Below are 14,890 nucleotides of genomic sequence, written 5' to 3' on the forward strand. Positions count from 1 at the left end.
TTAAGCATGTTCAACGACCAATGTGCTTTTGTCACTTACCCCTAAGTCGAACGGAACCTTTTTGGACCCTTTCCCACATACGATCAACCGCCTCTTGAAGGCGCCCCGCCCGACCGCCCGACGTTAGCTGACGCTGCGATAGCGCAGATCCTCCTCAAATGGCAAGTTGCACCCAGTTCGAGAACTTTTAATTGTCTTTCCGGCCAGAAGTATGGTCCCTTTCCTCGATACAGCTTACCCTTTTTGTTGATGCTGACACGGAGGCCTTAAGCTCAGCGCTACGCTTATTGTCTTTTTGTCTCGCAAACCCGCAATAGCGCAGCCCCTGGCTCTTATTGTGATTAGTCGACAATGTTGCTTCCAGAATTCCCAGCCCTCTCTTCGGTGTTCATATAAGCACGCTCAATGCGTCGACCAAGTTCATTGCAGCTCGTACAGCAGTAGCTCGTCCTAATCATCGTCCCCTGGTCGTACGCTGGTCGCCTCTTCGCTTATTTACTTCCCTATATTCATCAAGTGCTGCCGTCTTTCTTCGTTCCAATGGACAGCCGGAGTAACGCATCGTCGCACGGGGAAAGGAGAGTGATGCCAAAGGTACGAGGCAAAGATGTACTTGAGTGAATTGTCGGCTGAATCGTTCGACAGCAACAACTCGCCCTTGACAATCGCCTACCCCCGATCGCGAACACAAGTGTTCAAGTTGCTCGACCTCGATTACCATCAATACATCAGCTTCCCCTGCAGTCCCATGGCCGCCTTCAGAACGTCTCGAACGTCCCTCATGCTGCAGTTCCACTGCATGCCGTCCTTGACACTGCTTTCAAGCGGTCGACGGAGCGCATGCAGGCTGAACTGGTGCAGTTTCGGTCCATTTGTTCCCGGGCCCTACACAAGGAGCAACAGGACAAGGAGACGCTTCGCCAGCAGTGCATGACACTGATGCGAGAGAGGGATGTGGCCCGCGAGAAGGTTCGGACCCTCATGGGACAAAAAGGAGGCGATATGCTCCTTGACATCGATCCCCATTCTCCCGTCAGTCCCGGCGCTGTCCTTCCCATTTCGCCCACTTCAATCCAATCGGACGCCCAAGGCAACGATATGATGTACTCGTATCCACCTCCCACCGAGGCTACTCCATCTGATCGAAAGCGGAAATCTGGGATACGCAGCGCCAGCGCTGACCCCATCCTTTACGCGCCCACTCATGAAGGCGATCGTGAACTCCCCGCTAGCCCTCTCAACCCCCAATCAGCCCACGACAACGCGTATCAGAAACGCCGGCGGACGTCAGAATCCCCTTCTCCCCCACGATTTGATCCAGTGCAGGTCACTGTCTCCCATGTTGATCTGATGTATATGCCTGCGAATGGGCGGTTGGTCTGCCGTGCGTGCATGTAAGTTTCGTCTCGATACCTCGTCACCTCCTGATGCCGATGTTGATCTGAATTACTCATAGACTTCGGAACCAAAAGGAGCACACTAAGCCATCATCAGACCCATCACGGACGCTCCTCGTTCCCAAATCATTCTCGCCCAAAGCTTCCTGGGACGAATTGAAACGACACTGCGTCGACGAACACCCCTCCGAGTGTGCGGACCTAGCTAGTCTAGGCCCGAATGATGTCCTTGAACTGCGCAGACGATTGTCCGCACCCATTCCTCCTCTTTAGAACGCATGTCTATACCCTTCCTTTTCCCCACACGTCCCCAAAGCTTCGGACCTTATCACGACTTGCGAGGTTGATCCTCGCTCGACGAAATAACGCACGTGTACGAATTGTACGAATTGTTCATGTAACTTATCAGTATATCTGTCTGTCTTCGCATTTTGCATCTTTGCATTTTTTTTGTTTGGGTTTCTTGGCTGTATCCATAGGTTTTTGTTCTTAATATGTTGTAATTTTCCTGTACGATGTGTAACAGAGTTATCTTGAGTAGATGACAGTTTGTACGGTCGGTACGTTCTTTGGCAACGAAACTGTATCTGGACATCTGAATACGAATCCGTGAGAAGGAAGCTTTTTGACTCAAAGAGGCAAAGCGCCGGTCAAATGCGAAATCGATGTTCTTGAACCCTGCGACATGTCAAAAATTGAAGTATTGTCAAGAGAAGCTTGGGCTCAGCGTTAACCCCCCCTGGTTCCTTCCTTCCTCTTTCCTTGTCGCCCCCATCGCCTTCGTTCGCTTTTACAGCACTCCGTTTCGTTTTCGAGGTATTCGTTCGGTGGTTGCTCGAGGAAGTACATAGTTATTTCGATACCCCGACGAAGGGACTCGTTGCCCGGACCTATACCACTTCAAGCAAAACCGACACTAGTACTCCTTCAAACAAATGTCGACAATCACTGGTTTCAGGCTTACCTCCGCGATCATCACATTTACCTGCTCCCTCCTCTCAGCCATCGGCTCAGGTCTCATCCTTCTATGTTATCTCGCGCTGCCGTTGAAGAAGCACTTCAGGCATGTCCTGATCCTCAATTTAGCCGTCGCTGGTACGTTTACCTTCCCCTTTTATCAGTTTTATACGGGTGTACGGGTATTGATCCTCAATCGTAGATTTCATCAACTCGGTGAACAATTCGGCGTCGGGGGCGCAAATCCTGATGCATCGCAAAGATCTTTCGCCGGGGCCAGGATGCGTGCTTAATGGCTTTGTCGGGCAGTTGACTGTACAAGTGAGTCTTCCGCTGTTCTGCTGCATCACAAACATCCTAAACGGTGCGCACCGCTAGGCGACCGACACAGCTATATTCGCGATTGCGGTAGTCACAGTCATGACGATCACATCGACATCCTCCTCTTCACGCCTAATCTCAGGTGAATGGGCCTGGCCGCAGATCCTAGGCGCGACACTATCAATCTGGTTCCTCCCTGCGATCACAAGCTTTTTGGCTCTGGGGAAGGAGTGGTATGTACCTGTGTCGGGTAATTGGTGAGTCTGGTTTGTGTTTATGCTGTGTTGTTAATCTCGGTGTCATGATGAACAGGTGTTGGTTGGTTAACAAGCCGACATACCTTCGTTACGTGCTCACGCACGGGTGGAGGTACCTATTTATGCTCCTCGAGGTACGTGCAAACCCACAACTGGATTGCTCTCTCGTGTAATGACGCTCGCTTTGTAGATCATACTATATACATATCTGGTAACACCTAAATAAACGTATGCCCGACTCGTTAACTAACTCAATCGCATGAACTTTAGCACTTCTACCTGCGGCGCCACTTCCGCAATCTTGCAGTCCCGCTGACCTCGAACCCCCCTGCTTCGAACGATACATACCAGTCGGGCGCGACAGCGACTACTCAAGGCACTCAAGGCACCAACAACACACAAGCTACGAACAATACGCGCTCCACCGCGAAATCGCGGGGCGCGTTTTCCTTTAGCAGGCGCACGGCGCAAACGCCTATCCTCGAGCCGATCACGTTCAGCAGGAACCCAGATGATGATACGCGGACGAGCTACACGCAGTCGCAGTCTCACGCGCATGAGAGGAGGCTGAGTTCGCCGTCAACTATGGAGGAGCCAAGGTACTATAGGAGGCCAAGAGGGGAGAGCGTGTCTGTTGCTGTGCGGACGAGTGGTGTAGATCACCCATTGAAGGAGGATGAAGACGAGGAGGACGAGGATAGAAGAGGAGAGAGTGGCATGCATGCCGCGGACAGCAATAGGACGTCGATTGCGATGTCGCGGCCTAGTAGCAGCTTCCACCATCCCACATCCCCATATCCCGGATATCCTCACGATTACCCGCGTCCCAGTACACCTACAGCGACGCGTATCCATTATGGCCTCGTGCCAATCGTGCCAATCGTGCCTATCGCCTCAACGTCCGAACCCCCGTCGCCTATAACGCCGTCTCACGACGGCTTGTCTGTCTCTACACACATGCACATGCAAGATGGCGAGATGGATAAAGGTGCAACAAAAGTGGATGTGGAAGCGACAGAGGACGAACGTCCGCCTACATATACGATATCCACGCACCCCGTTATTGGCGGCGAAGACGACGAGAAGACCCCGCACATCCACTCGCATACCCATCCACCCTCAAAACACTCCCTCACCTCCTTCAGCTTCAAACAAATAGCCCGCAGGCGGCGGCGCCCCCCACCCAACCCCCCACCTATCCTCCCCAACCCGCGTCAGCGGGCTATCCAGCGCATCCTCCTCCTCAACGCCTACCCCCTTCTGTACATCCTCCTCTGGATCCCCGGGCTTGCAAATAGGCTGGTGGAGGCAAGCGGGCATACGAGTAAAGTCTCGCAGATTCTGCAGGCGAGCACACAGCTGGTGGGGCTGGCGAATGCGGTCACATACGGGTGGAATGAGAGGATTGGGCGGCAGTTAAGGGAGAGGTACTTTAGGTGGAGAAGTGGGGAACGGGAGCCAGCTAGTGATGGTTTGTAGTCTCTTTGACCGTGAGGTGCGTGTCCCGTCCTCGTGTTGTTCATTTGGTGTCGTATGTCCCGTCGCATCTTTATTTACCATACTTGTTGTCACTATCTATATATCCGTTTATAACATAACTTAGTATTGTCATCCTTCGCTGTGCATATTCACGACCCCATCCCATGTATTCCATAGGTTACTCCAAAGCTCGATCTACGGATCTTCGTACATATTTCGTTTACTTTTCATAGTCACGAGGATAAATTCATTGACCAAGCATTGACAATGAATCGCGTGGCCGCTATACATTCTCCCCCCGTGGTAACAACTTTCGATATTACGAGCATGTATGCCCTTCGTCTTCTCGTCCGATGATCGAAGCGTACGGCAACGAGACGTCCAGTGATCCGTGTAATTTTGTGGAAAAACGAATCGCCATATCCCATCCACCGACATTGTTCTTGTTTTTTGTTTAAGCTTCACTCTTCTCGAGACTCTCCGTCACTTCTCTCCGTCAATTTTGGTATTCAATTACCCTCGCCGATATCTAATTTTGACGAAGCTCCGACTATACATTGATATTGATGGCCACCGGTCACCGGTTACTGGCTACCCACCAATACTTACTCAAGTACACACGTCCATATGGCCATGCGGGAGAAGCCTGAAACATCGCAATTTTTAGCGCAAGTCATAGATAGACCCGCATCGGCCTTAAGGTATGTTCGAACTGGTCACTGCATACTAGCACTTCGAACCTAGAAGAATCGAGCCCGAGGGGAAAGGCGGTGCACTCGCCAATTCGTGTATGTCTCTCCTTCATCATGATCTCCAATCTCATCATCATCATCATAATCAGTAGTACCACGTCAATACTGGATTAATTGTGCGTTCAGCTTCCCGCCTTCTCCATTGACCGCCGCAGCGTAATGTAAGTTTGTGTTTATATCTAGTTTTTACCCTCACGCTAACTACTGGTGACTAGTGGATCCGAGAACCCAGGAGTCCAACGAGCTGCGAGTCCGACGAAATCTAAGACCCTCCGGGCTTGCCCCTCGTGATCCTCAAGCTCTTTGATCTTTGATCCTCATTTGATGCGATCCTGATCTGTGATATTGTCGACAGTCGGGGCAAAGAGAGTCTACCTTCCAGTTTCATGGCCAATCCGACTCAAGAGTCTCCGTTTATTGGACTCTCGCCTGTTGAGGGTTCGAGGGGTCCCCGATGTCCATGTACCCAAGGCTCAAGCCCTCCGAGTCAATGCCACATACCCAATATCATAGTATTATCTCGATTGAGTATAGCACTCTTCCTTGCACTCCGTGTACGCTGTGCCGGAGCTTATGGGGTTCGCATCTATTTTTCGAGAGTTTCAACAGCCTTTCGAGCCACGTTAATTATTAGCAGCGATCCTCAGCTCGAATCTAATAGTAAACGGATCCTCCATCACCATCAGCTGTGTCCGGAGGCGTTAACACCGTACCAATGTAACACTGGGTACGAGCTTAAGTATTTACTACAAGCTCTTACGTTGAGTTCAGTCAACTTATGGTCGGGTCGATTTCCAATCGTCAATCGTCAATTGTATATATATATATACTGTCAGTAATCGTAGAGATAAAGTTATATAAACGTTATGAACGGCCAAGAATGAAGAATATGTAATGGTATGGATACAGTTGCGTGGCGAGTGTTCTGAATACGAATAAATAGATAACTTAAAATGCAGCTTTCATAAGCTGTTCACCCGAATAACGGTATTAAGACGTGAAGAGGTCGTGTTGTGGCGCAAGAGGAGGAACAGTTCGGGAGGGGTGAAAAGTTGGTGTGGTGGATTGGAGACGGGAGGCGAATCAAGTAATCTATCGTTTACGGTTTGCGAAGCGAGTCCATGTGTGCACGGATTTTGCGGGCTGTTCGCGCGGTCTTCACAAGACCCTGCGTCGCTCTCGGACGCCAGTTATCCGGGAGCTGCTCATTCAGGAAGAACCTCTTCAAGAAGTCCAGCGAAACCTCGTTCGAGTCTCCGAAGATGCCGAGCACCAGTGCCATCTCGCCCCTCGCAATCTCCGCATGCAGCGCATCTAGCGTGACATTCGCGTTCTTGTACTCCGGCGACGACTCTCTGCGGACGCGCGCGCGCGCGACGTCCTCGATGGAGAGGGTGCGCTGGTCGGAGGAGTCCGCGAAGAGCTTGTTAAGGAGGCACACGTCGGCGGTGACGTGGAGACGCGGGTACTCGTGGTCCCATGGTATGTCGTTGTGCGCGAGCGAGCAGTTGTGTTCGACGCCGTTCACGCGGCTGATGTCCAACAGCGACAGCGGCGGCACTTGGCGCAGGAGCGTGTACCCTCCGAATGTGAGCAGCGTCGCGAGGGGGTAGGAGAGCCCGAAACCGTCGATGAGGCCATGGAAAAGCTGGGAGTGCGTGATGTGGCGGCCGTCATGGGGGCTATATGGTGTGTGTGTTAGATATACGATACTTGTGGCGGGAAGGAAGGCACGTACAGATAGCCGTGGTTTGCCAGGGCGTTGAGTGCTGGACAGGGGGAACGATCGTCGTCGGTCGTTGGCGGAACATATGGATGCTGGACGCTTGCGATTAGCGGTGCCTGAGGTGCGAATGATTTAACACTGTCAATGATCGGGACGTCAGTAAATACACTAGATACGCGTCAAAGTACGCGGATACTGACGTCGTCAAGACTCCTAGGAGAATCGCCACGACTACGAACTTGGCCGAGCGAGTGAACATCTTGCTTTTGTTGACTGGAAGTACTTCGGGGGAGGAGGAGAGAGACAGCCTAGAAGAAGAGAGTAGAGGGGGGAGAGAAAAGAGAAGACGAGACGGCTCTAAGGAGGACTCGGACTCGGGTAGATTGCTGAGGAAGCGAAAGTAAAGTGAAGCATACGGCTACTTTCAATGTCGGTTATATAGACTTCACTGGTAGCCAAGGTTCCCATCCCGTCAATTCCCCCGATGGGCACATGGATCGTTGATGGAAAAGTCATTTGCGGACACAGCTTTGATCAGGGCTCGGGTGTGTGGGTCGGTTTTAACTCCGTGAGCGCGCTGAGCGCTGCCTCTGAGAACCAAGACAGATTATCATCAACACCACATGTTTGAAACACTTGAATACTTCGTCTCAAGTCAAACTTGCGATTTCTTGCTCATTGCACAGCGTCTTTGTCCCTTGGGGATCGTAGTTTATAATTGAGGCAGACTTGGATATCGGATGATGGAATGCAATTTGGGGCTTGCAGGCAAGCGAAGAATCGCTATGGGAGTTTCGTTCGCGTTATCTCTGTGCTCTGCCTTGTACCAGACGACGATCAATTGTGATAATCAGGAAGCAGATACCAGTGACCGACGACAATCACCCACAATTCCATGTATTGGACTGATTCGAAGAACACCATCGCCCATACCTTCGATTCCCATCACCCATACTTTCGCTTCGCTATCATCAATCCATTCGCCCACCTATGTTTTGTCCATATCTGATTGAAGATATGACAAAGATATGAAGCCCAAGCCTAGCGCCGGGAACAGCGCCTTCAGGCCCGTGGTGTATCCCTGCGACACACACCTGCTTGCTCCCTGCGACAAGGATGTTTTCTCCAGGAACAGAATGTGAAACGTCCCGTACGCGGCTTGCGGCCAGTAATTTACCGGGGAAGCAGGCGCTCCGAGCGATAGTAGTATTTGTATCTGTTAGTATACAAGGTTATTGGCTTGTCGCCTCACTCCGTCATCAAGATGTTCGCAATGATATTCGCAACATGTTCGTCGCGTCCCAACTCAAGGGTGAGTACCTTGTTACTGAATCTGATCATGATCGTTGATGCGGTATAGATTCCTCGGTTCCTAGCTGGTCTGTGTAGCAAAATTCGAGTCAACAAGACCTCAGCCATTTCTTGGCGGCATGGCACAACGGCCGCTCATAACTGCCCTGCTCATCGACCTATCTGGCACAATACACGTCGGATCCCAGCCGACACCGGGCGCTGTCGAAGCCATTGCCAAGCTGAGGGACCATGGCGTGCCGTTTCGCTTCTGCAGCAACACGAGCAAAGAGTCTACAGCGGCTGCGAAATGGAGGTTAACGCAGATGGGGATTGAGGTGAGGGATGGCAGTACTCAAGAGCTATGGACGAGCATCGGTGCTGTGAAGCGGTACCTGCAGTCACTGGGAGTCAGACTGTGAGTGGTATGTACATTGTTTCGATGGTGATGCTCATTATCATGTAGACCATTTCTACTATTATCGGAGTCGGCCAAGGAAGAGATCGGGACCTTGCCTGGACATGACAACGCAGGCAGCTACGATGCAGTTGTCGTGGGACTGGCTCCCAACGACTTTGACTACGATCATATGAACACTGCGTTCCGGATCCTAACGGGCGAGCACTCCTCTCGATCACCACTACCATCGTCATCAGACGGCAACAGCCTCTTTGTCCCGTTGATAGCAACACATCGAGCGAAATACCTAGAATCTGCGTCGCCTCCCGGTCTCTCGCTCGGCCCAGGGCCGTTCGTCGCGGCGCTCGAGTACGCGGCGGGCGTGCAGGCGCACGTTGTAGGGAAGCCAACGAAGGAGTTCTTCGGTGCGGTGATTGGCAGTTTGCCACAGGAGGTACGTGAGGCGGAGGGGAGGATCGCGATTGTCGGCGACGATGTCGAGGCAGACCTTGGGGGCGGGGCGATTGAGTTGGGGCTTTGGAGAGTCTTGGGTGTGTACGAGATTCTTTTCCTCGCTCTCCCTTCCCGCTGACAAGTATGTCCATTAGTGAGGACAGGCAAATATCGTCCGGGAGACGAGGACAGGCCTGGCGTTGCTCCTCCCGATGAAGTGTACGATTCTCTGGCTGAATTCGTGGATACGTTACTCGCAAGTCCAAGTTAACATGCAATGCGTGGCAACAGGAATTAGTGGGCCTTCTTATGATCTACATTACGGTGTAGTCTCTTTCTTTGCATCTATATATATATGATAGACTTAGAACTTAGACGCCCCAATGACATAGCTTCATCTACGCGCTGTCCGTTGCGACTTGGGCACGAATGGGTCAATGCCACAGTATTGCAGGTGCTTATTCGTTGATGCCCGCAGCGATGGTAACGACGGTGAGGGGGATGGCAACCTTCTATCTGGCTATGCTGCAGTTGTCTCGGACTCGGCAAGACTCGCGTCTGACTACTTCAATCCTCGACTACCATCATCTCGCATATCGCATATCGCATCCGGACAGACAGTGAGATCTGAGAGCTCGCGCTCCGGATCCTCGCTGCGGATCAGTGTCACGTGTGGTCGGCGTTATGAATGTGACAACAAGCGTGACAACGCACCAACAACGCACCAACAACACAACAGTATTGGCGGACAATGCATTCACATTCCAGAACACACTTACTCTTAATGTGTGACGGCGAAACATATCCTACGTGTTGGCTGAGCACGGTTTGCCAACGCGGCTCGCCTTCCGAGCGACTCATTCGAACATTCGAAACATACGGAAGAGTTCTTTCAACTGTTGTCGAATCTCGAGAAGTCAGCGTGTCTACGAGTGTGGGTTTCGAAGCGGCCGATGCCGAATCTGCGACAATTATTAGTATGGCCGAAGCCGAAGCCGAAGCCGACGCTGAAGCCGAGGCCAAAAGGATGATCATGATGATCGTAGTTCGTAGTGGGCGATGATTTTGAGGAAAATCTTAGAAGGTGGGCGATTTGGCTGGGGGTTTAGAGCGTCTTTGGTCAAGGGTGAGTTCTTACCTTCCCCTCTCCCTCCCCTTCTCTCTCGCTGAAGAGTATTTTCAGCGAGAATCGGCAATGGCCATCCTAGACTCAAAGTCACTCCCTGTGGTGTTCAATCTTCGGAGGTAGCGTCCTCCTGTATCTGCAAACAGCCTGTCCAATCTAGACAGCAGCGAAGATGGATAAGTCCGTGTAGCTTCCGCTCCATATCATACTAACGAGGTCTCGCCGGACGCGTTGCGACCCGGCTAAGTGGATATCGATGCACCGAAAGCGCTCAGCGAATGACGAAGATAGCAACTCTACATACTTGAGGTTGTGACACTGTCGTTGTCGGAATGCCTTCTCGGCATTTCGACTGTCGCCATCTCGCGTCTAAACATTACACGCCGGATATCCATGGGGGCGCCGTCGCCATCGTACCCGCGGATCAGTGGTCGATGACTACGGTATCATCGCAGTAACGACCCATCAAGGACGCCAGTGCCTGATAACTACTTGAAATGCTGTCAAGGCATGGGCACTTTGTGCCTACCCCACCTACGCGCTTGACCCTCGAGCGACAACTGCGTACGCAAAACCGAGGCCGGACGCACCGGGACTCAGCATAGCCCTCGCAGCAACTCCCCGTTGGGGATTGTTCGTCGAGGCACGAAGGCATATGGAGCGCCGCAGCTCAAGGACATGGTGGGTGGTGGTTTCGAGGTGGGGTAAGCGAGATGTTTGTTTCGTTCTCATTGTCCCTTTTCGCTGAGGAAGGAGTATATGTATTTTTAGCGGCTCTCGGGCCGACGATTACAAGCTAGAGCACGGAGTCCTTTTCTCTGTTGAGATTCACGACTCGGTACTCTACTTCAAAGATAACCCGCCTCCAACAAGTGTGGACGGGAGTTTCTCAATCCCCGAGAAACCCCTTCTTCGGTCCTGCTACGCTTCTCGTTTCTTCCTCCTCTGTGCCGGCCGTAGAGTTGTGTCCCCCGATGAGTTCGTTTCGACGAGCTTGGCAAGGGAATCCGAGAGAGGATAACACGTTACGAAGATACGGCGACGGCGGCGACCACGCTCCGTATATACTGACTTCCAGCCTTTGACTACCATCTTCTAGACAGTACGTTTCCGGTCCTCTCGGGCGCGCATCATTAGGCATCGTCGTCGTCGTCATCCTATGGATCATGACTGCTACTGTGGTAGTAAGAGCGACGGCACATCAAGTACGTAAGTGTCCGCACCCAGTGGTAGAGACGTGCAGCCAGTGCAAGACGCAGGCTCGGCCGTGTCCTCAAAACATATCAAGCCGGTCTTCAGCCGAAGCAATGGCCCCAGAAACTTTACCATCAGGCGCCAGGTTCGTTGGAGCTGAAAGGGGGTCGGTCGTTATGGGTGGTGGTCTGCGGTGGTACCGCGGTAGACCTTGCGACGAGGGGGTTGGGGCTGGGCCTTTGAGAGCCTGGGTGTCGGCCGTATTCGCTTTCCCTGACCCTTTCGCTGAGCTGTGGGGTATATTTAGTGATAACCGGGAAGGAGCTGCCGGAGACAAACACAAGCACGACTCAAGGCGCGCAACGCGAATGGGAGTGCCCAACCGAAGTACAGTATCCTCTTCCACAATTCGGTGTATTCTTGAACTCATACTGACTCGTCACTGAGATCACTGAGATGACCCCATATTCTTTCGTCGCGACTTCCAGGCAAGAAAGGATCGACGCATTTCGGGCCGAGCACTTGTTCTCCTACAGAATCATGGGACGTGTTCACCTCTCCTTGTTCTCTACTGCCAAAGAATATATTTAGCGAGTGCCGGCGTTTCGCCCCGAAGACGGGCATGAGCTGCGAATGGGATACAATTGAATGAAGGATCTCCTCACCTTCTATGATCCTCAACTCAGTGCAGTTTCCTCTTCTCTGTGATAGACTTAGATTCACCAATGAAATCGCCTCATTCACTTCTCCGTGTCTTTGTATCTTTGTAGTTGCCTATTCCTCCAGGTTGCCCGTCCGCGAACCATCGATGATCCATGTGACGGCGCTTAGGCTGTCCACCATTGCACCCGGTCGTGTGAGACCCTTTCTGTTTGTGTATTTCAAGGCGGCGTTTATCTGTCACATTTCAATGTGCATGCAATGTCTCCCTGTCTGCCTGAGAAAGGCATCAGCAAAAGCGCGAAGAAAATCCGGATGCGAACCGGCGGCGATGGGATATCGATACGGACGACTAAGCTGCTGCATACGCATGCAGCTCTCCTCGCCCGCATCGCATGCGGTGATAGTCTTCCCACACTCATGCCATACATTGACTATCCACCAGAATCGCGCGCCACACGGTCTGATCTCTACGCGTGATGCATATCTCTTGCCGTGCCTTCGACAGTCATTTTGGTTGGTCGCGCTGTCATTACGTGATACCATGTTCTATCAAACATTATCAAGGCAGGCGATGCGCGCGTCTTATTTCGGTACATGTAGCAAAGTTGTAGGTGCATTAAGCATAACTCCTCGGCGGTGATACTATGACGATTGCAGTAAGAGACAAACGGATAACTCTGCCTAGGCCTTGAGTCACCTGTACCTGTTATCTGCAACCATGGGTCGAGCATGGGGCGGCCGCCTTGCGCTCAATATCAAGGTTCAATCAAAATTCACAAATGGAATTCCCGGACCTTCTTGAAAACGCCACAGCATGAGACAAAGCAAGTTGAGACTGGAGATTCATGGCCAAGATTATTTGAAAGTAGTATTGAGTTCTCACTGATATTCAAATCAGAAATATGATGTAAGTCGTTGGCCAAACAACTGCTGTTTGGCGATTCAGAGCCCATGCGTGCGCGCCCACTCGGGGGTGTCGGAGGGAACCAGGATGTACTGGGATTAAAAATTAAAAATCCCTTACACCTTCCTTCCTTCCTTGATCAACGGCGTTTCCCAGTTTCACAGCAATAGATTCTGGCGCAGCTGGCCGCTGACTTCGAATTTCGAAAATGGTCTTCACTCCACAGGCTGAGTACTGGCTGAGTCTTAACTAGGAACCTTGACCGTGAGTCGGCGGTTCTGGCGCCTTCTCAAGTGCCATCACGTCCAAGAGTCAACCCAAGAAGAAGACAATGGGCCTCGCCTTGGCTAGTAGTCCATCACCCATCCACACGACAGACAGACAGACAAGACATAGAAGAGCACGAGAGCGCTGGCTTGGTCGGTGGTTCAATGCGTGCGCGTCATTTCTGAACTCTTCGTCGCAATTTTCCGACAACTTGTTTGCGCGCACCGTATGTATACCTCGGAAGTCCCCGCAGACTGGGAGGCGAGTATGGAGCGATCAGATAGTTGATGAATCAATGAACTTCGTAGTGATGAAGGAATCACCCTCGAACGATGACCGTGGACCGATGATATGTCATTGAATGTGTAGATGGACAGATGATCTGAAGAGTTAGTCTCTTTGATTCTATCCTAGTCTGATCGCGTCTCTTCGATCCTCGCATAATATGATGATTTCTGTTTCTGTTTCTGTTTCTGTTCTATTTTTCGTTTTCTGTTGGTCAAACAGCTCCATCGTTCTTCCCCACTTCGCTTACAGGTGGGTGGCTCATTTTTTACGCGGCGGACACCGTGTGTTTCCAGATTTTTGGCGTGCTCCGTGCGATGTCCGTGCGATGATTCCCGCGATGATTGCTCGTCGATAGGAATTTGCACCAACGAAGCCCCACGATTCCCGCCATCACTCGTACCTCCTGCTCCTCTTCTACCCACCCACCAGCTCCGGTGCTGCATGAGAAAGCGCCTCCACGCCGAGGAGCGTTTTTCAGTCTCGGATCGAATAAATATAGAGAGAACACCTCGGAGCGGACGAGGTTGACAAACCCCACCGCTTCGCAGCAAAAAGAACAACAGTACGACAGGTCCTATTCTACAACTAGCCCCGCCGCCACTACCAGTGCCCACCGACCGACCGACGCGCCCTCCGCGTAATCGCACAATCAGTGCGTGATTGAATTGCAAAGTATACGAGTATACGAGTGAGTCAGTTCATCAATTGGTTAATTAATTGGTTTCTGATCTACTGGATGGAGGCTAGCATCAATCACTTATCCAGTCTCATTTGATGCACCATCATCGCTCCTTTTTCGTCGTTCCTACTTGGGTGTGTGAGCGGGTGAGCCGAGTTTGTCTTTTCGCAAGTATCCCCTTTGCAAGTATAACAGATTTCTGAGCTAGGAAGTAAATAACTCCAGGTGAAACGGACGAACGCGCTGGGTGAAAACAAACGGTTCATCAGAGAGATTTTGGCATAGCCCTATGGCCAGTCCAGCACCGCCAACAGCTGTATCCCCTTTTCTTCTGCCGATGCGAAGGTTGAGTCGGTCATTTGTCGTGTTCATGGTTACCTGGAAAGACAATTGGCCAACACAAGGAAAGCTGAACCAATCTGGCCTCGCTCCTGCAACGAGAGTTTCATAGATTTGTCGATCTGCGGCCTCACCGCCGAAGCCGCAGCAACGCAGTCCGTCACAAGATACGCATTCTTTGTCTTCTCCATCCGTCTTATAGCCTCCATTGTCTATCCACCCTACGGCCAAGTCGACTTTGATACTTTCTCAAGAAAAGAAGCATACGCTTGCGCTTCCGCTGACGTCAACCCAATTCAATCCACCGCTTCGAATCGTCGAGAACACAAGTAACAGCACACCGCCGCAAGGAGTGACGAGATATGTTAAATTTCCGGTGGGTGTTCTTGCTTGGTAAT

At 51.6% G+C, this 14,890-nt stretch overlaps 4 protein-coding genes across 4 annotated transcripts; 3 read left to right on the plus strand and 1 right to left on the minus strand.

The window, feature by feature from the left end:
• Positions 1–540: 540 nt before the first annotated feature.
• Positions 541–1,670, plus strand: PC9H_005736 (uncharacterized protein; the record flags this gene model as incomplete). Its single annotated transcript, XM_036775296.1, has 3 exons — positions 541–594; positions 646–1,394; positions 1,457–1,670. The coding sequence occupies 3 exons, from the start codon at positions 541–543 to the stop codon at positions 1,668–1,670; spliced, it is 1,017 nt and encodes a 338-aa protein (XP_036633798.1).
• Positions 1,671–2,332: 662 nt separating this feature from the next.
• On the plus strand, positions 2,333–4,411 carry PC9H_005737 (uncharacterized protein; the record flags this gene model as incomplete). The annotated part of the gene is made up of 6 exons (XM_036775297.1): positions 2,333–2,492; positions 2,557–2,675; positions 2,733–2,932; positions 2,988–3,066; positions 3,123–3,143; positions 3,203–4,411. 6 exons carry the CDS (start codon positions 2,333–2,335, stop codon positions 4,409–4,411), a joined length of 1,788 nt encoding a protein of 595 aa, XP_036633799.1.
• A 1,851-nt stretch (positions 4,412–6,262) lies between these two features.
• Positions 6,263–7,148, minus strand: PC9H_005738 (uncharacterized protein; the record flags this gene model as incomplete). Its single annotated transcript, XM_036775298.1, has 3 exons — positions 6,263–6,845; positions 6,902–7,027; positions 7,090–7,148. 3 exons carry the CDS (start codon positions 7,146–7,148, stop codon positions 6,263–6,265), a joined length of 768 nt encoding a protein of 255 aa, XP_036633800.1.
• A 1,028-nt stretch (positions 7,149–8,176) lies between these two features.
• Positions 8,177–9,303, plus strand: PC9H_005739 (uncharacterized protein; the record flags this gene model as incomplete). Its single annotated transcript, XM_036775299.1, has 4 exons — positions 8,177–8,201; positions 8,279–8,597; positions 8,646–9,130; positions 9,188–9,303. The coding sequence occupies 4 exons, from the start codon at positions 8,177–8,179 to the stop codon at positions 9,301–9,303; spliced, it is 945 nt and encodes a 314-aa protein (XP_036633801.1).
• Positions 9,304–14,890: the final 5,587 nt, after the last annotated feature.

This window comes from Pleurotus ostreatus, assembly GCF_014466165.1.
Source record: "Pleurotus ostreatus strain PC9 chromosome Unknown scaffold_3, whole genome shotgun sequence".
Taxonomy (NCBI): Eukaryota; Fungi; Basidiomycota; class Agaricomycetes; order Agaricales; family Pleurotaceae; genus Pleurotus; species Pleurotus ostreatus.